This window comes from Pristiophorus japonicus, chromosome 11, assembly GCF_044704955.1.
Source record: "Pristiophorus japonicus isolate sPriJap1 chromosome 11, sPriJap1.hap1, whole genome shotgun sequence".
NCBI classification, from domain to species: Eukaryota; Metazoa; Chordata; class Chondrichthyes; family Pristiophoridae; genus Pristiophorus; species Pristiophorus japonicus.
In genome coordinates, this window is record NC_091987.1 from 43,633,882 (window position 1) to 43,659,922 (window position 26,041).

At 46.7% G+C, this 26,041-nt stretch overlaps 1 protein-coding gene across 1 annotated transcript in view; it reads right to left on the reverse strand.

Annotated features, from left to right (window-relative positions):
• The window catches only part of pola1 (polymerase (DNA directed), alpha 1), a 355,602-nt gene that overhangs the window by 159,564 nt on the left and 169,997 nt on the right, over positions 1-26,041 (reverse strand). Inside the window, exons 31-32 of the mRNA XM_070893369.1 lie at positions 23,930-24,061; positions 23,027-23,201 (exon numbers count right to left, since the gene is read on the reverse strand). Of these exons, the coding sequence (XP_070749470.1) occupies positions 23,027-23,201; positions 23,930-24,061 (307 nt within the window). The remainder of the gene's footprint in view (positions 1-23,026; positions 23,202-23,929; positions 24,062-26,041) is intronic.

Below are 26,041 nucleotides of genomic sequence, written 5' to 3' on the forward strand. Positions count from 1 at the left end.
GCCCGAAATACGCCGTCCCTAGCCCTGGCCGAAAAGCTCCCTCATCGGCGGCCCGCTGCTTTACCCAAGGTAGGACTTCTATTTTTAATTTGTTATTTATTGATTAATTGATTGCTTATTACTTTGGTCTTGGTGCTTTAGGTGCAGGGTTCCTTCTGTTTTTTACTTGTTCATTAATTGCTTATTACTTTTAGTGCTTGGTGCAAATGTACTGCTTTGTTTAGTGCTTGGTGCTTTAAATGTATTTATGCTTCTTTAATGTTATTGTGAAGGTGTTTAGTGCTTTGCAAGGTCCCCTCCTCTCTCTGCCCCACCACATCTCTGGCTGCCTGCGCTGATTTCTTAAGTCACGCAAAGTTTTTCTGAACGTACAAGAGTGCCCACTTACGTTGGCCGAAGTTAGTTTGGAGTAACTTTTAGCTGGCTAAACTTGTTTAAATGGCCAAAACAGGCCTAAGTGGCTGGGAACACCCCTTTTTGAAAAAAAAACAAAACTTAAAAAAAAACCTAACTAACTCACTTACACTGGTGCAAATTAAATGGCCAGAATGGCAACTAAAAAGATACTCCAGAAAAATCAAGTTGCTCCAAAAAAAACATAGCAACTCCTGGGGAAATTTGGGCCCAATAAGTGTGATTATTTTTCATTATTATTAACTTTAACACACATTTTCTCCCGACATTAGAAAACACGAGCTACATACCGACAGTCATTTAATTCTCATTTAATCTTTAAACAACCAAAGAAAGTTAAAGCACAATCACCACCTTCAGTATTCCAGTTTAAAAAACACAACGACAAAGAATTTGTTGTTTATTTCTTACTTCAAAATTTTGTTAAAGCAGCCCGTATTAGTTACACTACATTACAATCTGCTCGGTTAATTCAAAATTATCCGATAATTCAAATGCTTAGCATTAATTCCCATTCGCTGTGTTATTTATGTTTAATTCAAATTATGGAATAATGCAATTTTCGTTAGCACAAAAAATGACATTGAATTACAGGTATTGGAAGACTGTACCAGGGCTTGAATTACACAAAGATAATTATGGGAGCTGAATTAACACGACAGGAGTTTCAGCCTCAGTTTTGAACTGCACACATGAACTCAAAATTCACTCGGATTATTGGGCTCTCAAAACAGCCCTTTCCCATCAGCATCCACTATTTGTACAAAAGTATTTTTATTAATAAAAAGGCATGAAAACTTTAGTTTTTCATTAAGGTAAAAGACAAGAGCGAGAGAAAGAAACATTCTCTTGTTCCTGCACCTAGTTAGTATCAGCATTAAGCATTGATAAGGGGCAGCAGGAGTTAGATGCAGAGTAAAGTTTCCTGTACATTGACTACCCTCAGGATGGCATCCTCTATTCCGGAAGTGTAACATTTATATTTTCTACACAGCCATCCTTGAAGTTCAATTGTGATTCCCAATTTAAGGAGCCATTTTTTGGGGGTTGGTGGTATGGAATTATGATTACTTTGAGCTTGCCCGAAACTCAATTCACATAGGAATCTTTCAGCAACCAAAGATATACATTCCATTACAAAACCAGGGTGAAAGAGCCTTGTGCAAGCCGTACTAAATTGCCCAATTCCCAGTTTTTAAAAAAAGATTAAAATTATTATAAGAAATGGCAATTGGTTTGGTACTTTGAACTAAACAATTAAAAAAAAATTAAAAGCCACCAGGCACCAAAATCAAAATGGTCACCATGCAGTAACCAAATGACACAATATTTTGCTTTCTTTTGCAAACATTTCAAAGACCACCATTGCAAAATGTTAATTGCAGGCTTGGCAAAGAATACCAGTGAACATACAAACCACTTCACAGCTCAACACCGTCTGCCTTTACCATCACCAGTTGTACTGTGCCTTTACAATGCCATGTTCAGGCTTGGGCTGATAAGTGGCAAGTAACATTCATTCCACACAAGTGCCGGGCAATGACAAAAGAACTAAGAAATAGGAGCAGGAGTAGGCCAATTGGCCTCTCGAACCTGCTCCGCGATTCAATAAGATCATGGCTGATCTGATCTTGGCCTCAGTCCCACTTCCCTGCCCGCTCCCCATAACCCTTCACTCCATTATCTATATGTAGGGAGTAGCGTGCGGCGGCCTGGCCTGGAAATCAGCGTGGTCTCGGCCTGTAAGACCATCAGCAGACCGGGGCCGCTAGAGGGAGCAGCGTGCGGTGGCATACCACTGTAGGGAGCAACGCTTGCTGCTGCAGGAGGGCGACGGCTGACTGCAGTGCAGGCAGGTACAGCAGGAGTGGCGAGGTCGGGGTGAAGGAGCGACAAGAGTTCGTAGAGGGATGTGATCGGGGCCCGAGAGGGGCGAGGGCCCAGGGAGGCGGCACAGGCGAGGGCCCGGGGGGGGGGGGGGGGGGGGGGGGGGGGGCGGCACAGGCGAGGGCCCGGGGGGGGGGGGGGGGCGGCGGCACAGGCGAGGGCCCGGGGGGGGCGGCACAGGCGAGGGCCCGGGGGGGGGGCGGCACAGGCGAGGGCCCGGGGGGGGCGGCACAGGCGAGGGCCCGGGGGGGGGGGTGCGGCACAGGCGAGGGCCCGGGGGGGGGGGGGGGGGGGGGGCGCGGCACAGGCGAGGGCCCGGGGGGGGGGGGGGCGGCACAGGCGAGGGCCCGGGGGGGGGGGGGCACAGGCGAGGGGGGGGGCGGCACAGGCGAGGGCCCGGGGGGGCAGCACGGGCGAGGGCCCGGGGGGGGCGGCACAGGCGAGGGCCCGGGGGGGGCGGCACAGGCGAGGGCCCGGGGGGGGGGGGGGGGGCGGCACAGGCGAGGGCCCGGGGGGGGGGGGGGGGGTGCGGCACAGGCGAGGGCCCGGGGGCGGCGGCACAGGCGAGGGCCCGGGGGGGGGGGCGGCACAGGCGAGGGGGGGGGGGGGGCGGCACAGGCGAGGGCCCGGGGGGGGGGGCGGCACAGGCGAGGGCCCGGGGGGGGGGGGCGGCACAGGCGAGGGCCCGGGGGGGGGGCGGCACAGGCGAGGGCCCGGGGGGGGGGGGCGGCACAGGCGAGGGCCCGGGGGGGGGGCGGCACAGGCGAGGGCCCGGGGGGGGGGGGCGGCACAGGCGAGGGCCCGGGGGGGGGGGTGCGGCACAGGCGAGGGGGGGGCGGCATAGGCGAGGGCCCGGGGGGGGGGGGGCACAGGCGAGGGCCCGGGGGGGGGGGGGGTGAGGCACAGGCGAGGGCCCGGGGGGGGGGGGGCGGCACAGGCGAGGGGGGGGCGGCATAGGCGAGGGCCCGGGGGGGGGGCGGCACAGGCGAGGGCCCGGCACAGGCGAGGGTCCGGGGGGGCGGCACAGGCGAGGGCCCGGGGGGGGCGGCACAGGCGAGGGCCCGGGGGGGGGGGGCGGCACAGGCGAGGGCCCAGGGGGGCGGCACAGGCGAGGGCCCGGGGGGGGGGGGGGGGGGGCGGCACAAGCGAGGGGCGGCACAGGCGAGGGCCCGGGGGGGGGGGGGGGGGGGGCGGCACAGGCGAGGGCCCGGGGGGGGGGGGCGGCACAGGCGAGGGCCCGGGGGGGGCGGGGGGGGGGGGCGCGGCACAGGCGAGGGCCCGGGGGGGGGGGGGGGGGCACAGGCGAGGGCCCGGGGGGGGGGGCACAGGCGAGGGCCCGGGGGGCGGCGGCACAGGCGAGGTCCCGGGGGGGGGGGTGGGGGGGGGGTGGGCACAGGCGAGGGCCCGGGGGGGCGGCACAGGCGAGGGCCCGGGGGGGGGGGGCGGCACAGGCGAGGGCCCGGGGGGGGGGGGGCGGCACAGGCGAGGGTCCGGGGGGGGGGGGGGGGGGGCAGCACAGGCGAGGGCCCGGGGGGGGCGGCACAGGCGAGGGCCCGGGGGGGGGGGGCGGCACAGGCGAGGGCCCGGGGGGGCGGCGGCACAGGCGAGGGCCCGGGGGGGGGGGGGGGGGGGGGGGGGCAGCACAGGCGAGGGCCCGGGGGGGGGGGGGGGCAGCACAGGCGAGGGCCCGGGGGGGGCGGCACAGGCGAGGGCCCGGGGGGGGGGGGCGGCACAGGCGAGGGCCCGGGGGGCGGCACAGGCGAGGGCCCGGGGGACGGCACAGGCGAGGGCCCGGGGGGGGCGGCACAGGCGAGGGCCCGGGGGGGGGGCGGCACAGGCGAGGGCCCGGGGGGGCGGCGGCACAGGCGAGGGCCCGGGGGGGGGGGGGGGGGGGGGGCAGCACAGGCGAGGGCCCGGGGGGGGGGGGGGGCAGCACAGGCGAGGGCCCGGGGGGGGCGGCACAGGCGAGGGCCCGGGGGGGGGGCGGCACAGGCGAGGGCCCGGGGGGGGGGGGGGCGGCACAGGCGAGGGTCCGGGGGGGGGGGGGGGGGGGGGCAGCACAGGCGAGGGCCCGGGGGGGGCGGCACAGGCGAGGGCCCGGGGGGGGGGGGCGGCACAGGCGAGGGCCCGGGGGGGCGGCGGCACAGGCGAGGGCCCGGGGGGGCGGCACAGGCGAGGGCCCGGGGGACGGCACAGGCGAGGGCCCGGGGGGGCGGCACAGGCGAGGGCCCGGGGGGGCGGCACAGGCGAGGGCCCGGCTCAAGCCAGTCCACACTGTGACGTGCGCACACAAGGTCCGTGCAGCAGAGCTGGTCTCCAGTCGTCTTGATTAATCCTTGCCACTGGACCAAGACCAAGTTCTGTCAAGCCCGTGTGGTGGCTTGGGTGCAACGGCCACCACACGTTAAAAAAATCCACGCACAGGCATCTTCCACCCTTCAAGATGCAGTTTGGGATCCGGAATATTAGGTCCTTCATTGAAATACCTGTGAACTTATCCCTTTTCAGCATGGAAGCAAGTCATCCTCGTTTTGAGGGACCGCCTATGATGACGACTCCCTAATTGCTCAAAAATCTGTCTATCCCCACCTTAAATATATTCAATGACGAGATCTCCAACAAGTGAGAATCTTATCACCGCCCCTTGATATTCAATGACATTACCATCGCTGAATCCCCCACTATCAATATCCTGGGGGTCACCACTGACAAGAAATTTAACTGGACCAGCCACATAAATACTGTGGCTAAAAGAGCAGGTCAGAGGCTGGGTAATCTGCAGCGAGTGTCTCACCTCCTGACTCCCCAAAACCTTTCCACCATCTACAAGGCAGAAGTCAGGAGTGTGATGGAATACTCTCTACTTGCCTGGATGTGCAGCTCCAACATCACTGAAGAAACTCGAAAATATCCAGAACAAAGCAGCATTAGCACCCCATCCACCACCTTAAACATTCACTCCCTGCCGTGGCTGCAATGTTTACCACCTACAAGATGCAATGCAGCAACTCACCACGGCTTCTTCAGCAGCACCTCCCAAACTTATGACCTCTACCACCTAGAATGACAAGGGCACCAGGAGCATGGGAACACCACCACCTCCAAGTTCCCCTCCAAGTCACACACCATCCTGACTTGGAAGTATATCGCCGTTCCTTCATCGTCGCTGGGTCAAACTCCTAGAACTCCCTCCCTAACAGCACTGTGGGAGTACCTTCACCACATGGATTGCAGCGGTTCAAGGTGTCTCAGCATCACCTTCTCAAGGGCAATTAGGGATGTACAATAAATGATGGCCTTGCCAGCGACACCCACATCCCAGGAATAAATTTTAAAAAAAATCTACCCACAAGTCAAGCTCAGGGGCTTTATTTGGGAAACAAATCATTCAACATGGGGTGCTGTGTTTGCAGTGCTAAATCTCAAACTTTCTTTGAATAGCTGACAGAAATAAATGTCAAGCGAGTTGTCATCAAACATCCAATAATTTCAAGACTGTCTCAATTATCAGTATACGGAACAAAGGGGACCCAGTACAATAGTTCTCTATTTAATTAACACCCTGTGGATTTATTCAAAGTACATGTCTTAAATATACGTTTTTCCTTTAAATCTTCACTGCGATTTGCAGTGACTTGCAATGATGAATCTTTGCCAACAACAACACACAAATAGTTTCTTTCCCCTAAATGCTTTGCTTATGTGTATAACGCATTCAAGTGTAAAATTGCTATCCAGAAAATTACACTTCAATAAAGGATTCCTTTGCACTGGATAAGTAATTTCACCACAACTGTGCGGAGAATATTACGATAGGTCTTATTTGCAACTTAGCCGGGCTGCTCGGGCCCAGACTAAAAGATGTTGACTTCAGATGCTGCCACCTAGAGACAAGTATTAAACTGAAAGCCAAAACATTAGCTGCACAGAAATGGAAAACTAATTTAAATACATAGAATTACTTTCGAAATGAACACTGTTTATTTTTTAAACAGATTAAAGGTGCATACCCTTAATCTGTTAAATGTTGAAGCAAATCAATCAGCTTACCACTTCATTATTTAAGAACATAAGAAATAAGAATAGGCCCCTCGAGCCTGCTCTGCCATTTAATAAGATCATGGCTGATCTGATCATGGACTCAGCTCCACTTCCCTGCCCGCTCTCCATAACCTTTATTCCTTTATCGCTCAAAAATCTGCCTATCTCTGCCTTAAATATATTCAATGACCCAGCCTCCACAACTCTTTGGGGCAGAGAATTCTTTAGATTTACAACCCTCAAAGAAATTCCTCCTCATCTCAGTTTTAAATGGGCAGCCCTTATTCTGAGACTATATCCCCTAGTTTTAGTTTTCCCTATGAGTGGAAATATTCTCTCTGCATCCACCTTGTCGAGCCCCTCATTATCTTGTATGTTTCAATAAGATCACCTCTCATTCTTCTGAACTCCAATGAGTATAGGCCCAACCTACTCAACCCGTCTTCATAAGTCAAAACCCTCATCTCCGGAATCAACCTAGTGAACCTTCTCTGAACAGCCTCCAATGCAAGTATATCCTTCCTTAAATACGGAGACCAAAACTGTATGCAATACCCTAAGTGGCCTCACCAAAACCCTGTACAGTTGTAGCAGGACTCCTCTGCTTTAATACTCCATCCCCCTTGCAATAAAGGCAATTTTTCTCCATTTAAATTATAATTTGCTTTTCTATTTTTTCTGCCGAAGAGGATAACCTCACATTTTCCCACATTATACTCCATCTGCCAAATTTTTGCCCACTCACTTAACCTGTATATCCCTGTGCATATTTTTTGTGTCCTCCTCACAATTTGCTTTCCTACCCATCTTTAGATCAACAACAAACTTGGCTACATTACACTCTGTCCCTTCATCCAAGTCATTAATATAGATTGTTGAGGACCCAGCACTGATCCCTGCAGCACCCCACTAGTCACTGTTTGCCAACCGGAAAATGACCCATTTATCCCGACTCTCTGTTTTCTGTTAGTTAGTCAATCCTCTATCCATACTAATACATTACCCCCAAACCCGTGAACTTTTATCTTGTGCAGTAACCTTTTATGTGGCACCTTATCGAATGTCTCTGGAAATCCAAATACACCACATCCACTGGTTCCCCCTTATCCACCCTGCTTGTTACATTCTCAAAGAACTCCAGCAAATTTGTCAAACATGATTTCCCTTTCATAAAACCATGCTGACTCTGCTTGATTGAATTATGCTTTTCCAAATATCCTGCTTACTGCTTCCTTAATAATGGACTCCAGCATTTTCCCAATGACAGATGTTAGGCTAACTGGTCTATAGTTTCCTGATTTCTATCTGCCTCCTTTTTTAAATAGGGGTGTTACATTTGCGGTTTTCCATTTCGTTGGGACCGCCCCAGATTACAACCAATGCATCCACTTCTTTTAAGACCCTAGTATGTAAACCATCAGGTCCAGGGCTCTTGTCTGCTTTTAGTCCCATTATGTTATCGAGTACTACTTCATGTAGTGATAGTGACTGTATTAAGTTCCTCCCTCCCTATTGCCCCTTGATTATCTACTATTGGGATGTTTTTAAAGTGTCTTCTATCATGAAGACTGATCCAAAATATTTGTTCAACGCCTCTGCCATTTCCCTGTTCTCCATTATTAATTCCCCAGTCTCATCCTCTCGGGGACCAATGAAAGTGGAGCCGATGCCTACACCAATATTTACTTTAGCCACTCTTTTCCTTTTTATGTACCTGTAGAAACACTTACTATCTGTTTTTATATTTTGTGCTAATTTACTTTCATAATCTATCTTTTTGAATCCCGACAAGGCAAATTTAAGCTGCTTCATGTCTCATTACAGTATTATAAATATTTTTCCATATTGTATTTCAACAACAGCTCTCAAAGTATACCCTGGTTGAGCATTGCAAAACTAAAATGTTATACACAAAAGGATACTCAAAAATATTGGCCTATTTCCGGGGCCGTGGTGCGTATGTGGGCGTAAGAGCCCCGCAAGTTCCAGGTTTAAGCATGCGCAAAAACACAGAACTTGCGATCCGTCACATTTCAGTTTGACAAATCCAGCGTATCCCCAGGAAATGGACACCCGCTGGCAGAGAGTTGGGCTATTTATCCACTCTTGCCCAGCGAATGCCCATGAACCTCTTGCACCTGGTAAAAGCAGGCATAAGGCAATCTTTTACCAGCGTACAGGTGAAATTAAACATTAAAATACATTTTTTTAAATCATTTTAACATTCAAAAACCTGTAATATAAGTTTGTATTCTTTTTGGCCTGTTAAAAAATGTTTTAATTTATTTTTCAAAAAATTGAATTTGTTTTAAATGTTTAATTAAACTGTATTTTAATTAATTTTAAACATGCAATGATTTATTTTATTGCAGTGCAATAAAAATGTATTTTTTGGGTGATCCCTTTTAAGATTATGGGGATTCGGTGCGTAAATGGAATCTCCATAAGCATAATGGGAATCCCCTCTCTGATTGGTTGGGCGGCGCCACTTGCGAACCGCATGCGCCCCTGGGATACATGGGCCTCCACGCAGGCCTACATGTCGAGGCCCAGGAACGTGAGTCTTCGTGGATCCAGGACCATCAGGTACGTGCATTGTTTTATTGCATTTTGAAGGCATCTGACCACTGGAAGCCACCAACTGCAAATTCATGCCCAATGTTTATTGGGGGTGGTGGGGGCGGAAAGACTGATATTTCATTTCTTTTGAAGACACTACTGTTTAAGGTCAAAAGAAGGCAAGTGTTACTGCTTTCATCTGAAGCGGTCAATCATTCCTAAGGGTAGGCCGCAATCTGTTAGGAACCAGATTTCTACCTTCCTAAATTAAACCCTTTTTTTTATAAATATAAGCAAAAGTTGCTTTATCATATTTCTTTGACACTGCAAATATTAACACATATCACCCAAAGATCACGACAGCAAAAGATAATGCAAGTGCATTACTGCAGATCAGTTTCAAAGCAGTTGTTAAACAAAATGTACGCAGCCAAAATCCAGTAAGTCTTTCTTGGAAAATAAATCTGTCCAAAAATTGCACTTGTGGAAGTAATTGCCTTTACAGCTGAAACATTTTGACAAGTGTGGGGTGGGGGAGAAGGTTCCAAGCCTACTGCTGGTACCCATTACACTCTGCTAATCAGCTACAGATTATTGTACAATAAACTTGGAGTAATGAAGCCCAATTGATTATTCCTTTAGTGTGGACATCATACACCAACTATATGGAGCTTTATGACTGACTTGCTAGCCAAATAAACCTCAGCAAAGCTGCCAGAATCAACTCCACAATGTATGTATTTTGCAAAGTGGATAGATCGACGAAAATAAACCCATTTTGGGGGTTCAGCTGAGTATCATAAACTGAACAAACTTCTCACAGTTTAGGAAATGTAGGCTTGCTCAAGGAGGTCACTGCCTGGTGTTCAACTACTCCCTTAATAAATACATTCAATGGAAATATCAGTCTAGGTTTCCCACTGTGCTCAATCCGATTGTGCGGTGATAATCAGGCAGATGGGGGCAGGGACTAGTTACGCTGGAGAGACAGCACTATCATCTGTGCAGCTTACCACCATGACACTATTGCTAGCTTTGCATGGTCTCTGATCAGTAGGAAAGCAAACCTAATGGTACCAATTAAGTCAGTAAGAACTTGTCAACAACCATTTTCCAACCCTGTCCAAAACAGAGAGACAGACCACCAATCTGGCAACCTAGGCCGCTCTGGCAGCAATGAGTATCCCTGTATGAATCAGGGTCCTTAGGGCCTCAGTTACAGAAGCCACTGCTGCAGATGTCCCTGGAGCTGCTATTTACAATCTATGCTGGCTGTGGCTCAGTGGGTAGCAATCTCGTCTGAGTCTGAAGATTGTGGCTCAAGTCCAGGGACTTGAGCACAAAAATCTAGGCTAACACTCCAGTGCAGTGCTGAGGGAGCGCTGCATTGTTGGAGGTGCCATCTTTCAGATGAGACGTTAAACCGAGACCCCGTCTGCTCTCTCAAGTGGACGTAAAAGATCCCATGGCATTATTTCGTAGAGCAGCAGGGTAGTTATCCCTGGTGTCCTGGCCAATATTTATCCCTCGATCAACATAATAAAAACAGTTTGTCTGGTCATTATCTCGTTGCTGTTTGTGGGAGCTTGCTTGTGCGCAAATTGGCTGTCGCGTTTCTCACATTGCAACAGTGACTACACTCCAAAAGTGCTTGTAAGTGAAGTAGTTGAGTCCATTATAAACCTGAAAAGGAGTTTTATGCAAACAATAACAGAGTCTTTCTGAAGGTTCACTGATAATCCTGACCAGAAAAGAGCTGCTTTGATGACTTAATCATTACAAATGGGTATGATTTGATGGCCATTACAGAAACGTGGTTGCAGGGTGGCCAAGACTGGGAATTAAACATACAGGGGTATCTGACGATTCGGAAAGATAGACAAGAAGGGAAAGGAGGTGGGGTAGCTCTGTTAATAAAGGATGATATCGGGGCAGTTGTGAGAGACGATATTGGCTCTAATGAACAAAATGTTGAATCATTATGGGTGGAGATTACAGATAGTAAGGGGAAAAAGTCACTGGTGGGCATAGTTGAAAGGCCCCCAAATAATAACTTCATGGTGGGGCGGGCAATAATCAAGGGAATAATGGAGGCATGTGAAAAAGGAACGGCAGTAATCATGGGGGATTTTAACTTACATATCGATTCGTCAAATCAAATCGCACGGGGTAGCCTGGAGGAGGAATTCATAGAATGCATACGGGATTGTTTCTGAGAACAGTATGTTACAAAACCTACAAGGGAGCAAGCTATCTTAGATCTGGTCCTGTGTAATGAGACAGGAATAATAAACGATCTCCTAGTCAAAGATCCTCTCTGAATGAGTGATCACAGTATGGTTGAATTTGTAATACAGATTGAGGGTGAGGAAGTAGTGTCTCAAACGAGCATACTATGCTTAAACAAAGGGGACTACAGTGGGATGAGGGCAGAGTTGGCAAAAGTAGACTGGAAACACAGACTAAACGGTGGCACAATTGAGGAACAGTGGAGGACATTTAAGGAGCTCTTTCATAGTGCTCAACAAAAATATATTTCAGTGAAAGAGGGCGGTAAGAGAAGGGATAACCAGCCGTGGATAACCAAGGAAATAAAGGAGAGTATCAAATTAAAAACCAATGCGTATAAGGTGGCCAAGGTTAGTGGGAAACTAGAAGATTGGGAAAATTTTAAACAACAGCAAAGAATGACTAAGAAAGCAATAAAGAAAGGAAAGATAGATTACGAGGGTAAACTTGCGCAAAACATAAAAACGGATAGTAAAGCTTTTACAAATATATAAAACGGAAAAGTGTGACTAAAGTAAATGTTGGTCCCTTAGAAGATGAGCAGGGGGATTTAATAATGGGAAATGTGGAAATGGCTGAGACCTTAAATAATTATTTTGCTTCAGTCTTCACAGTGGAAGACACAAAAACCATGCCAAAAATTGCTGGTCACAGGAATGTGGGAAGGGAGGACCTTGAGACAATCACTATCACTAGGGGGATAGTGCTGGACAGGCTAATGGGACTCAAGGTAGACAAGTCCCCTGGTCCTGATGAAATGCATCCCAGGGTATTAAAAGAGATGGCGGAAGTTATAGCAGATGCATTCGTTATAATCTACCAAAATTCTCTGGACTCTGGGGAGGTACCAGCGGATTGGAAAGCAGCTAATGTAACACCTCTGTTTAAAAAAGGGGGCAGACAAAAGGCAGGTAACTATAGGCCGGTTAGTTTAACATCTGTAGTGGGGAAAATGCTTGAAGCTATCATTAAGGAAGAAATAGCAGGACATCGAGATAGGAATAGTGCAATCAAGCAGATGCAACATGGATTCATGAAGGGGAAATCATGTTTAACTAATTTACTGGAATTCTTTGAGAATATAACGAGCATGGTGGATAGAGCTGTACCGATGGATGTGGGTGTATTTAGATTTCCAAAAGGCATTCGATAAGGTGCCATACAAAAGGTTACTGCAGAAGATAAAGGTTCGCGGAGTCAGAGGAAATGTATTAGCATGGATAGAGAATTGGCTGGCTAACAGAAAGCAGAGAGTCGGGATAAATGGGTCCTTTTCGGGTTGGAAATCGGTGGTTAGTGGTGTGCCACAGGGATCGGTGCTGGGACCACAACTGTTTACAATATACATAGATGACCTGGAAGAGGGGACAGAGTGTAGTGTAACAAAATTTGCAGATGACACAAAGATTAGTGGGAAAACGGGTTGTGTAGAGGACACAGAGAGGCTGCAAAGAGATTTAGAAAGGTTAAGCGAATGGGCTAAGGTTTGGCAGATAGAATACAATGTCGGAAAGTGTGAGGTCATCCACCTTGGGGGAAAAAAAAAAACAGTAAAGGGAATATTATTTGAATGGGGAGAAATTACAACATGCTGCGGTGCAGAGGGACCTGGGGGTCCTTGTGCATGAATCCCAAAAAGTTAGTTTGCAGCTGCAGCAGGTAATCAGGAAGGCGAATGGAATGTTGGCCTTCATTGCGAGAGGGATGGAGTACAAAAGCAGGGAGGTCCTGCTGCAACTGTATAGGGTATTGGTGAGGCCGCACCTGGAGTACTGCGTGCAGTTTTGGTCACCTTACTTAAGGAAGGATATACTAGCTTTGGAGGGGGTACAGAGACGATTCACTGGGCTGATTCCGGAGATGAGGGGGTTACCTTATGATAGATTGAGTAGACTGAGTCCTTACTCGTTGGAGTTCAGAAGGATGAGGGGTGATCTTATAGAAACATTTAAAATAATGAAAGGGATAGACAAGATAGAGGCAGAGAGGTTGTTTCCACTGGTCAGGGAGACTAGAACTAGGGGGCACAGCCTCAAAATACGGGGGAGCCAATTTAAAACCGAGTTGAGAAGGAATTTCTTCTCCCAGAGGGTTGTGAATCTGTGGAATTCTCTGCCCAAGGAAGCAGTTGAGGCTAGCTCATTGAATGTATTCAAGTCACGGATAGATAGATTTTTAACCAATAAGGGAATTAAGGGTTACGGGGAGCGGGCGGGTAAGTGGAGCTGAGTCCACTTGTTGAATGGCGGAGCAGGCTCGAGGGGCTAGATGGCCTACTGCTGTTCCTAATTCTTATGTTCTTATGTTCTCAAAATTGGCTGTAAAGCGCTTTGAGGCATTCGGTGATCGAGAAAGTCGCTATATAAATACAAGTCTTTATTTCTTTTTATATCAATGACTTAGGTGAGGTGACCGAATGTAATATATCCAAGCTTGCTGACAATACAAAGATACGTAAGTTGTGAGGAGGTCGCAAAGAGGCTGCAAAAGGATCTAGGCCGGTTAAGTGATTGGGCAAAAAGGCAGATGAAGCACAATTTGGGGAAGTATGAAATTATCAACTTTGATAGGAAGAATGGAAAAGCAAATATATATTTTTTTGAAGTTGAGATGTTGGTATTCAGAGAGATTTATGTGTTCTTGTACATGAATCACAAAGTTGGCATGCAGGTACAGCAAGCAATTTGGAAGACAAATGGGTATGTTAGCCTTTATTGCAAGGAGGTAAGGAAGTCTTGCTGCAATTGTATGGGATTTTGGGGACACCAGACCTGGAGTACTGTGTACAGTTTTAGTCTCCACACCCAAGGAGTGATGCACTTACCTTAGGGAGGTACAACAAAGGTTCACTAGATGTCCTGTGATAAGAGGGCTATCCTGAGGAGAGATTGACTAGAATGGGTCTATAATTCTCTGGAGTTAAGAGTTAATAAGAGGTAATCTCACTGAAACATATCATTCTGGGAGGGATTTACAGGGTCGATGTTGAGAGGCTGTTTCTCCTGGCTGGAGAGTCTAGAACTAGGGGTCATAGTCTCAGGATAAGGGGTTGGCCATTTAGGACTGAGATGAGGAGACATTGCTTCACTCTGAGGGCTGCGAATTTTTGAAATTCTCTACCCCAGAGTTATGGATGGTCAGTCGATGAGTGTATTCAAGACTGAGATCAACAGATTTTTGGACACAAAGGAAAGCAATGGATATGAGGATAGAGTAGGAAAATGGAGTTGATGTAGAAGTGCAGCCATGATCTTATTGAATGGCAGACCAGGCTCGAGGGGTCGTATGGCCGACTCCTGCTCCCATTTCTTACAAGGAGATATTTGGACTGGTGACCAAAAGCTTGGTCAAAGAGATAGGTTTTAAGGAGGAGAGAGATGCGGAGGTTTAGGAAGGAAATTCCTGAGCTGAGGGCCAAGGCAGCCAAAGGCACGGCCTGCAACGGTGAAGTGACAAAAGTCAAGGATGCGCAAGATGCCAGAATTGCAAAAGTCAGGGATACGCAAGAGGCAAAGATCTCGGGAGGTTGTAGAGTTGGAAGAGATTATTTAGATAGGGAAGGGCAAAGCCATAGAGGGATTTGAACATAAGGATGAGAAGTTTAAGATTGAGGCAGTGCCAGACCGGGTGCTAATGTAGGTCCAGCGAGCACATGGGTGATGGGTGGACGGGACTTGGTCAATTTTAAGATATGGGCAGCAGAGTTTTGGATGAGCTCGTGGAAGGTTGGGAGGCCGGCCAGGAGAGCATTGGAATAGTTGAGTTTGGAGGTAATAAAAGGCATGGATGAGGATTTCAACAGATGAGCTGAGGCAGGGGCAGTGATGGGCAATATTGCAGAGGTGGAAGTAGATGATGCTTTGTGCTGGAGCGGATATGGGGTTGAAAGCGGAGTTCAGGGTCAAACAAGATGGCGAGGTTGCGAACAGTCTGGTTCAGGCTCAGACAGTGATGAGGAAATTGGTGGCTAGGGAACAGAATTTCCAGTCTCAAGGGACAGAAATATCCAAATATGAGATGCTAAATTTATGAACATTGAGTTCTGAAGAAGAAACCTATCACTCGGCAGATTTCAAGAAATTTAGCTTGGAATTTTATTTTGGAAGTTTTTGTACAAGAACTCTCCAGAATGTAGTAAATTTAATCAAGGTTAGTTTGTGCCAGGTCACATTTGATTTATTCTGTTTTTAGACTTTGCAGCTGACCTGGAATACTTTCACTGGGCCTTGAAATTCTTCTACGCATACAAGTTTTTTCTTTCAACGATTTGGACAAGAAACATCCTCTTTAATAGATAACACTATCAAAGTACAGATTTGTACTTCACTCTCAAACGTTTGCCTAATTTAAAATCACTTTTACTTTCGGTGGGGCGGGGGGGGGGGGGGGGAGAAGAGAGAAGAAATTAATGGTTAAACATGGAGGATCAGATTATTAAAAAAAACTCTCCTTGCAGTTTCTCAGTATTAACAAAGCCTTTGGGTTAGATTACTCCTGGAAACCACAGTAATATTGGCCTGAAATTCGGGTCGGAGGCTTCCTTCAGACGAATGCCTCCCACCAAGATTTTTTTACGAAAGGACGTGGTGGTCCCGGAGATTCCGGTGGGAAACCTCGCTTCAAAACGTGCCCCCGTCCTCCAGGTTCACACGTAGAAGGTGGAGTCACGTTTGACTGGACAACCAATCACTGTCCAGTATTCTCATCGATAGCGATGGGAGTTCCATATCTCAGAGTTCTTGCTATCAATGAGAAAAAAAAAAACCAAAACACATTAAACACAACATAAAAAATAAAAAAAACCTCACATTTAAAATTAATTGAAATTAATTAAATGCTTTAGAAAAAAATATTTTTGGGATTTTTTTTTGTGTTTTAATTGGGTTTAAAATAAACTTACCTTAGTGGACAGGGTTTTTAAATGTAAAAATGTGCATTTAAATGTTATTTTTATGTTTTAAAACTCTTACGCTGGTAAAAGTAGGCTCTGCGCCTGCTTTTACCAGGCGCAAGAGTTTTCAGGACATTCGCAGGGCAAGAGTTGGTAAAATGGTCCAATCTCGCCCGTGTGAATGTCCTGGCGTTTGATCAGTCAAGCCAAAACTTGACAGATCTGAAAAGCCGGTTTTCAGCGCATGCGCATTGCGTGCCGAAAACCAGCTTTTGCGGGGCCTCGCTGGGTCCATACGTATTCCATATGGACCTGGCAAGGCCGGAATTTTAGCCCCTAATATCATTATCCAATCTGCATTTTTAGATTTTATTCCCACAGATCTGTACAAGCAACAGGTACTGAAGAGGAACAGTAGCACTGAAAAGGATAAATAAAGCAGCAAGAGAGATAATTGGGAACGAACAAAGCTCAACTTACAAATTAAACCATCACAAAAAAAATAGCTAACAGCAACAACTCATTACCAGGTTGTTGCTGTTCACAAACCAGCTGTCAGGAAATGATCAAGAGCTGATCTGAAACTAAACAGCAATTGCTATGGATATGGTTTGCTGGTTTGATCCCATCCCTAGTGTTATGTATGTAATAACTCGATAGACTGAATACTGTAAACTCACTCAGGTGCAAACCTGGCCCAACTTTATTTGGGCCCAAAGTGCCCACATTACATGGTGGCTTGCTTTACATACCTGGCCCGCACACATGTGCGTACAGCCCAATGACCTCAGACAGTGGCGCCCCTGGTGGCTAGTAACCCCAAGCATACATACATACATGATAACATCCCCCTTCAAGATCGTAGTATCATTCTTTTTACAAGTTAAGACGGTCCGGGGCTTTCCGCTCACGAATTGATCGTCTCAGTTCAACTCCAGTTCTGGGCGAGTGTTCTGAGTCAGTTATGACTGGGGGCTGGGTAGCCGATCTGATGGGAGTGGCAATGACCATGTCAGAGATTGAAAGTCCAGATTCATTAATGACGGCGGAGTCCTCTGATGAATGCATATAGGTCACTGATCGTATCTTCTTCAACTTGTTCTAGTTCATCCGTGTGTCGCAGCTTTATCTGATCAATATGTTTCCTGCATGTTTGCCCATTGTTGAGCTTGACAATAAACACTCTGTTACCCTCCTTGGCAGTGACAGTACCTTGACCGTAATTTAGCACATACACAGGATCGTTAACAGAGATGTCGCGTGACACAGCAGCACGATCATGATACCACTGATTTGGATGTCTGTTCTCAACACGATTGTCCAAGTCAGGATGGACGAGAGCGCGCTTGGTCTTGAGACCTCTCCATCAATAGTTCAGCAGGGGAGACCCCGGTAAGCTTGTGGGGTCTTGTCCTGTAACGAAGCAATATGCATGACAAGCGAGTCTGCGGTGAACCCTGAGTTACACGTTTCATACTCTGCTTGATTGTTTGGACAGCACGCCCTGCTTGACCTTTAGAAGCAGGTTTGAATGGTGCTGACCTCACATGTTTAATATCATTGAGTTTCATGAACCTTGAAACTCCAGACTTATATAGCAAGATCCGTTGTCGCTCACAACGATGTCAGGCAGACCATGTGTAGCAAACATGACACGAAGGCTCTCAATGGTAGCTATGGATATACTGGATGACATGATTATACAGTCTATCCACTTGGAATATGCATCCACCACAACAAAAAACATTTTGCCCAGGAAAGGACCCGCAAAGTTGATGTGGATCCTCGGCCACGACCACAGACTCAGCGGAGATTCCTTAGCTGCATGCAAGTATTGCACTGATGCACACATGATTCCAGATCAGAGTCAATTCCGGGCCACCATACACGAGACCTGGCGATAGTTTTCGTCATGACAATACCGGGATGAGTACTGTGTAGATCACATACAAATTTCTCTCTGCCTTTTTAGGCATAACAACACGATTACCCCACAGTAAACAATCTGACTGAATGGATAGTTTGTCTTTGCAACGGTTGTAAGGTTTGGTCTCATCACACATTTCCATAGGTTTAGCAGACCAATCACCTCTAAGGACACGTTTTACAACCGATAAAATTGGGTCCTGTCTGGTTCAGGTCCTAACTTGTTGAGCAGTTCCTTCACTCTCAAAACCATCCATAACTAACAGTAGATCTGCAGGTTGTGGTGTCTCTACCTCTGGTGTGGGCAAAGGCCTACGGCTCAGTGCATCGGCACAGTGCTAGGTCTATGGCGACTGACATAATCAATGTCAGCGCCCACCTTTGGATGCGGGACGATGCATTGGTCTTGATACCTTTGTTTTCCGAAAACAATTAAATGAGTGGCTTGTGATCCGTTTTGAGTTCAAAACGAAGACCAAACAAATAACTGATGCATCTTTTTAACCCCATACACGCAAGCTAAAGCTTCTTTTTCTACCATGCTGTCGGCTCTTTCCATCTTTGACAAACTTTTCGAAGCATACGCAACAGTTTACTCATTAGCTTGTTGGAGATGCAGCCAACCCATATGATGAAGCATTACAGGTCAATACTAGGTGCTTACACGGATCATAATGTACCAGCAACTTGCTCGAACAAAGCCAATTTGTAGCTTTCTTGAAAGCTCTACCTTGAGACACACCCCAAACCCAGTTGTCGCCTTTTCTGAGCAGCGTGTTCAGTGGCTCTAATAAAGTGCTCAATCTAGGTAAGAAATGACCAAAGTAGCTGATTAGACCAAGGAATGAACGCAGCTCAGTCACACTCTGAGGCCTGGGTGCATTTTTGATGGCCTTGGTTTTCGAGTCCGTAAGCCTGATGCCATCAGCAGCAATTTTCCTCTCCAGAAATTTGACTTCCGGTGCCATGAAGATGCACTTCGAACGTTTCAGCCTGAATCCCACTTTGTCCAGACGATGTACAACCTCTTCAAGGTTGTGTTCGGCAGTGTCACGACCGGTGACTAGAATGTCATCTTGAAACACGACGATTCTCGGGCCGGACTTCAGTAGACTCTCCATGTTCCTCTGAAATATGGCTGTAGCCGAGCGAATTCCAAAAGGACATCTGTTGTAGATAAACAGTCCTTTGAGTGTTGATGCACGCAAGTTTCTTCGACGTGTCGATGAGCCCCTGTGTCATATAGGCTGACGTCAGATCCAGTTTAGTGAACGACTTCCCACCGGTTAGCGTTGCAAACAGGTCCTCAGCCTTCGGTAACGGGTACTGATCCTGTTTTGAAAATCAGTTGATCGTAACCTTGTAGTCTCCACAAATCCTGACAGTGCCATCACTTTTCAACACGGGAACAATGGGGCTGGCCCATTCGTTAAATTCGACCAATGATATGACCCCTTCATGTTGGAGTCTGTCCAGCTCAATTTCGACCTTCTCCCTCATCATGTACGGAACAGTCCGAGCTTTGTGATGGACGGGTCTTGCATCCGAGTCCAGGTGAATCTGCACCTTGGCTCCTGTGAAATTGCCGATGCCCGGTTCAAACAGCGAAGTAAACTTGCTCAGCACTTGAGCACACGAAGTGTCATCCACCGATAACAATGCTTTGATATCGTTCAAATTCCATTTGATTTTTTCGAGCCAATTCCTGCCGAACAGCGTTGGACCATTTCCTGGAACGATCCATAACAGGAGATCATGAACCACACCATCATACCTTGACTACTGCACTGCCAATCACCGATATGAGTTCTTTGGTGTAAATACACAACTTGGCATTGACTGGAATAAACAGGTCCTTTTCAGAATGGCAGACAGTGACTAGTGGGGTACCGTAAGATTCAGTGCTGGGACCCCAGCTATTTACAATATACATTAATGATTTAGACAAAGGAATTGAGTGTAATATCTCCAAGTTTGCAGATGACACTAAGCTGGGTGGCAGTGTGAGCTGTGAGGAGGATGCCAAGAGGCTGCAGGGTGACTTGGGCAGGTTAGGTGAGTGGGCAAATGCATGGCAGATGCAGTATAATGTAGATAAATGCGAGGTTATCCACTTTGGGGGCAAAAACAGGAAGGCAGATTATCTGAATGGTGATAGATTCGGAAAAGGGAAGGTGCAACGAGACCTGGGTGTCATGGTACATCAGTCATTGAAAGTTGGCACGCAGGTACAGCAGACGGAAGGCGGCGGCAAATGGTATGTTGGCCTTCATAGCGAGAGGATTTGAGTATAGGAGCAGGGGGGTCTTACTGCAGTTGTACAGGGCCTTGGTGAGGCCACACCTTGAATATTGTGTACAGTTTTGGTCTCCTAATCTGAGGAAGGACATTCTTGCTATTGAAGGAGTGCAGCGAAGGTTCACCAGACTGATTCCCGGGATGGCAGGACTGACATATTAAGAAAGACTGGATCGACTAGGCTCATATACACTGGAATTTAGAAGAATGAGAGGGGATCTCATAGAAACATATAACATTCTGACAGGATTGGACAGGTTAGATGCAAGAAGAATGTTCCCGATGTTGGGGAAGTCCAGAAGCAGCGGTCACAGTCGAAGGATAAGGGGTAAGCCATTTAGGACCGAAATGAGAAGAAACTTCTTCACTCAAAGAATTGTGAACCTGTGGAGGCCAGTTAGTTAGATATATTCAAAAGGGAGTTAGATGTGGCCTTTATGGCTAAAGGGATCAAGGGGTATGGAGAGAAAATAAGAATGGGGTACTGAAGTTGCATGATCATATTGAATAGTGGTGCAGGCTCGAAGGGCCGAATGGCCTACTCCTGCACCTATTTTCTATGTTTCGATGACTCAGCTTAGGCTTCACAGCCTTAGTGTCCCACAGTTTGTCGAATGTTCTTTGGCTCATTATCGACTGACTCGCACCAGTGTCCAATTCCATCGATACCAGCACGCCATTTAGTTTCACATAAACCAATATCGGTTGGCTCTTTGTCAGGAACGAATACAGTTCATACACCTCTTCCTCGGGTATCTTGGGTTGCATATCCAGTCTGCGCTGGACTGGTAGTCATCATCCACGTGGTGAGTCGCAGCACGCTTGCTCAGTTGTGGACACATTCGCTGAAGATGCCCCACTTTTGAATTGCCTTTACAGATGTATTGTTTAAAATGGCACTGATGATGCCGATGATTGCCCCCACAACGCCAACAGGGCGAAATCTGATTCGTACCCGTTGACGGACTTTGAGCAGCTACAGGTTTCGCATACGTAGTCAAGTAGTCAGTGCCATAAGCAGCTCTGCCATACGACGACACAATCTTGTTTGCAGTACTTACCGTGGAGCTCCGACTCTTCGATGATATCGGCCTTAAATTATCATCCGTCATCATGCATGCGTGGGCAATCGCAATGGCCTTGCTCAAATACAGCGTCTCCGCAGCTAATAACTTCCAGAGAATCACCTCGTGGTTGATTCCTATTACGAAGAAATCTCGCAGCATGTCTCCCAACGCGTCTTCAAACTTAGATGGCCCAGCATGACTTATTAGATTGGCAACGAATTCCTACACATCCTGGCCCTCAGAACGAACGTGTGTAGAATCGATAGCGTGAGATGATGCCTTCTTTTGGTTTGAGATGGTCGCGTACCAGAGCACACAATTCCTCATAGTCCTTGTCCATTGGACGTGCAGGCGAGAGGAGATTCTTTGAGGCCATAGATTTTTGGACTGCAAACAGTGAGGAAAACCGCTCTGCGCCAGTAGCTGCCTCCATTTTGTTGGCCACGAAGTACTGGTCCAGGCGATTGATAAAATCCAACCAGTCCTCTCCCTCCACGAATCTCTCCAGAATTCCAATGGTGTTCGTTTTGCATGCGAAGGTTCTTGAGTTACCTCGTCGTCAAATGTTACGTATGTAACTGTAAACTCATTCAGGTGCAAACCTGGCTCAACTTTATTCGGGCCCAAAGTGACCCTATTACATGGTGGCTTGCTTTATATATCTGGCCCGCGCATACAGCACAATGACCTCCGACAGTGGCGCCCCTTGGTGGCTAGTACACACACACACACACATACACACACACCCACCCACACAGGAGCCATTGAGTAACTCTCAGGACCATGAACCATGACTGATTTCACACCTTCTCCCGCCAAGGGAATTTTGGATCAATCTTCTTTCTTGCCCCGATGGCACTGACCTTTGGTGTCCCATGGATGCCGACTACAGAATGTCACTCAAGTGGCCATTAGTAACACGTGCACCTAGACAGCATGTTTCAACAGCCGAGGGGCACCAGTGTTAAACCCAATCCCATCTTTACCCAACATCCATACAAATGCACTTCCAACGGGGGGCTCTGGATAGTGCTCAGTCATGGAAACCCTAGCCATTTGTCCCCTCCCGAACTCAGGGAGGGCGAGGGCAATTGCAGTACTCCTAACACTGCCTTTGCTGACATTAGCTAGTTTATAGCAGAGACAGGAACCAAACCATAGAATCTTACAGCACAGGAGGTGGCCATACGATCCATCATGTATGTGTCGTCTCTTTGAAAGAGCTATCCACCTCTGCTCTTTTCCTATAGCACTGCAAATTATCAAGTAAATATCCAATTACCTTTTGAATGTTACTGCTGAGTCTGATCCACCATCCTTTCAGACAGTGCATGCCACATCATAACTCACTGCGTAAAAAAAATTCTCATCTCCCTTCTGGTTCATTTGATTATCTTAAACCTGTGTCCTCTGGTTACTGACCCTCCCGCCAGTGTAAACAGTTTTTCCTTATTTACTCGATCAAAACCACCCAATTGTGTTTGGCTCTGCTACTCAACTTTTTAAACCAGGTGAACCATTTGTGGAAAGCTTGGCAGTCTTCTGACAAGAAAATAAAATATTGACCGAAATAAAACAAAACCAGTCAAGCAAAGGCATGGCACCTTATAATTGAAAAACAATGCCATTAGCTACAATCTGATCGTTTCCTTACCCAACAAGGTAGCAATCAGTGCCGAGTCTATTCCATCAATGGGTTCGCAGATTCGAGCCACGACTGGATGCACTTGCTGGGAGAGGTAGTACTGTGCGTCAATGGTCAGGGTTTCCTGTTTCTGCAGCTGCTCTGGTGCATAGGCTCGCTGGCTGGCACTCAGGTTTGAGCCGTCCTACAGAAACACAAGGGTGTTATCTTTGCACTGAAACATTAATCACCAAGACCAATATTACTGGCCTAAGAGATGGCAATTTCATTTTTTTTTTTTTAAAAGCATACTTTGCCCAGGTAGTTTAAGAGGATATATTCATAAATATATAATGAACAATCCATTTGTTAAAAGCCACAGCTTATGCTAAAACATAAATGTGTGAAGTCCTTAAACATGCCTTTTGCAAACAACATTTGGACTGCGTAATCCTATTGCTTTGAAAAAGAATCAAGGATACATACTAATTTGCACTTTAAGATTAACTTTGTTTTCATGTGATGTGCAGTTGTGTGGTTATCTGCAGGTTGTCCTTCTGTTGCAACCAAGGTGTGTCCTACACTCCTATCACTTGACACATTGAATTTAGCAAATTAATTAGCTTTATCAGATTTTTTTTTAAAGGCCAAACATTGGTTGATGTAGTGCAGTATACCCTAATGCTTTCTGGGCTCCACTTCAGCTTCTAGGCATCAATAAAAGAATTTTCATATATATAAATCCTCCAAAATCCGTCCACTGGGAGAGGGAGATCAATTTAGCCAGAGATCAGTTTCTCAAAACTGGAACTTCTGCCTGTGATAAAACTTTCAAGGCTCAAACTGTGAGTCAATTAGCAGTCGGTAGCCTGTCCATTCGGAAACCTTGATTGAGTTGAAAGTCATTTTTTTTTTTTAAAAACCAGTTCTTACTTGACAAATGATGTAGGAGATTGTGTCCCCAGCTTTCATTTTCCGTCCACCTTGGGAATTTATCCACATAGCAACATGGACATGAGGCAAGCTTTTTTTATCTGGGTAATCTTGAGGGTCTTTCGTCAAAGCCTAAAATGATAAAGCAAACACAAGCAAAAATCACAACTTTCGTTTATTCCACCAATAACAAAAAAACCAAGTGGAAAAAAAAGTGTACCCACAGAAACCAAATTCCTAGTTTATAAAGTCACAATTTATACTTCAGTCACCTATTCACTCAACTAATGGTGCTGTTACACTACCAGTTTATACTAGTTTGCCACTTCCTGCTAAGAACAATAATAAGCCAAGCAACGTTGAGTTATACTGCCAGCTCTACACTACTGAATCATAAACGCAGTTCTCCACATTCATGTCAATATTTAACTTTGTTCATTGGCATTCAAATCCTAATTAAAGTTAGCCAACAACTGACAGGATTGTCTATATCTTGCTAATGTTAAACAAGTTAAAAACAAAGTTTAGAAAGTGTCCACTACAGGGTGGCAGAAATTTTTTTGAAGTTAGCTTCACACTATGTAGTTAAACTGTACTTGATGGGAAGCAAAATTGTGCGAGATGATAGCCTCAAAATATATATATATTTTTAAATCTGCTTTTTGTATAAAAACTTCCTACTCACTCGCAGCCAGAACATTTCCAGCAACAGATTCTCTCCCCACCACTTCATCGCTGGAGTTCCTCAAGGATTTATCCATGGCCCCCTCCTCTCATCATCTAGATGCTGCCCCTTAGCGACATTATCCAGATAGAGTGTCAGATTCCACATCTAGGCTGCTGACACCCAGTTCAATGTGAACTCTGCATCATCTCTCATACCCCTTCCACTGCTTGTATTGAAATCATGGCCTCACCCCTCCTGGTCTCAACCTCCTCGAGTCTTACAACACCTCCCCCACCCCACCCCTATCCAAACTCTTCGTTCCTTTGAATCTGGCCTTGTTCTCATTCCTTCACCCCATTGATGGCTGTGATGTCCGCCATCCAGGCCTTAATATACTATATCAATGCAAGTCATTGGTGTTGGATATCATTTCCGATACATGAATTAGTTTGCATCATACTTGCTACCAATTTACTTTTTCTAAACATGGAAGCTGGGGGTTAAAAGGGCGATGATAGAAAATATTGGAGGGAGGTGGGGGGGTCGGGGAAGGGCGCAATCAAAACATCCTCGTGTGATGAAAAGAAAAAAGACCAACATTCAAGTACTAGTGTAAATGATTACTGCAAAACATACTTTTCATTTTTACATATACAAAATAAAAATCATCTGCATGAATGTCCAGAATGTTCATGACTGTACATGTGCTAAATTTTAATGTCTCTTTCTTCCAATACGTGCATTGTCTGCTGTTTTTTGTCAGTTCAGGCTGCATCATGTTCTACAGGAGGTTCCTGAAGAGCAACATCTGTGTGAAGTCACTGTCAGTAAGCTGTAAAACACTAGTTTCAGGAGATTTCAGATCAAAATCACAGCTGAAGCTATTTTATTAAAAACAAGCTGTATTTAACCTCCCTGCAGACACTATGCAAGTGTTGCCCATCTCGCGATGAACTCTCCCCATCAGCTCAATAACTTAAACCACAGCCTGTTAATCATAGATTGCTATTGTGGACTTGTGCATCTGCAGACTTCCAGAAACATAAAGGTTAAAAGTGCTTTATTGGTTTAACCAAACAGCAAATTTTTTTCATCAGACATTAGGAGCCATAACCACAGCTACACACTGGCTTGGGAATATCATAATTTACTTATACACAGAAGAAAACTGAAAATACTTAAGTCAATGGACATTATTCTCTCTATTTTACCACCTCTTTAAAAAAAAAACTGCAATAGATTTTAACTTAACCTGAACAAAGCAAACTACGTAGGTATGAGGGGTGAGTTAGCTAAGGTAGATTGGGAAACTACATTAAAAGGTATGACAGATCAGCAATGGCAAACATTTAAAGAATCAATTCATATTTCGTAACAAATATACATTTCCCTCAGGATTAAAAACCCCACGAGATTAGTATTCCAAGCATAGCTCACAAGAAAAG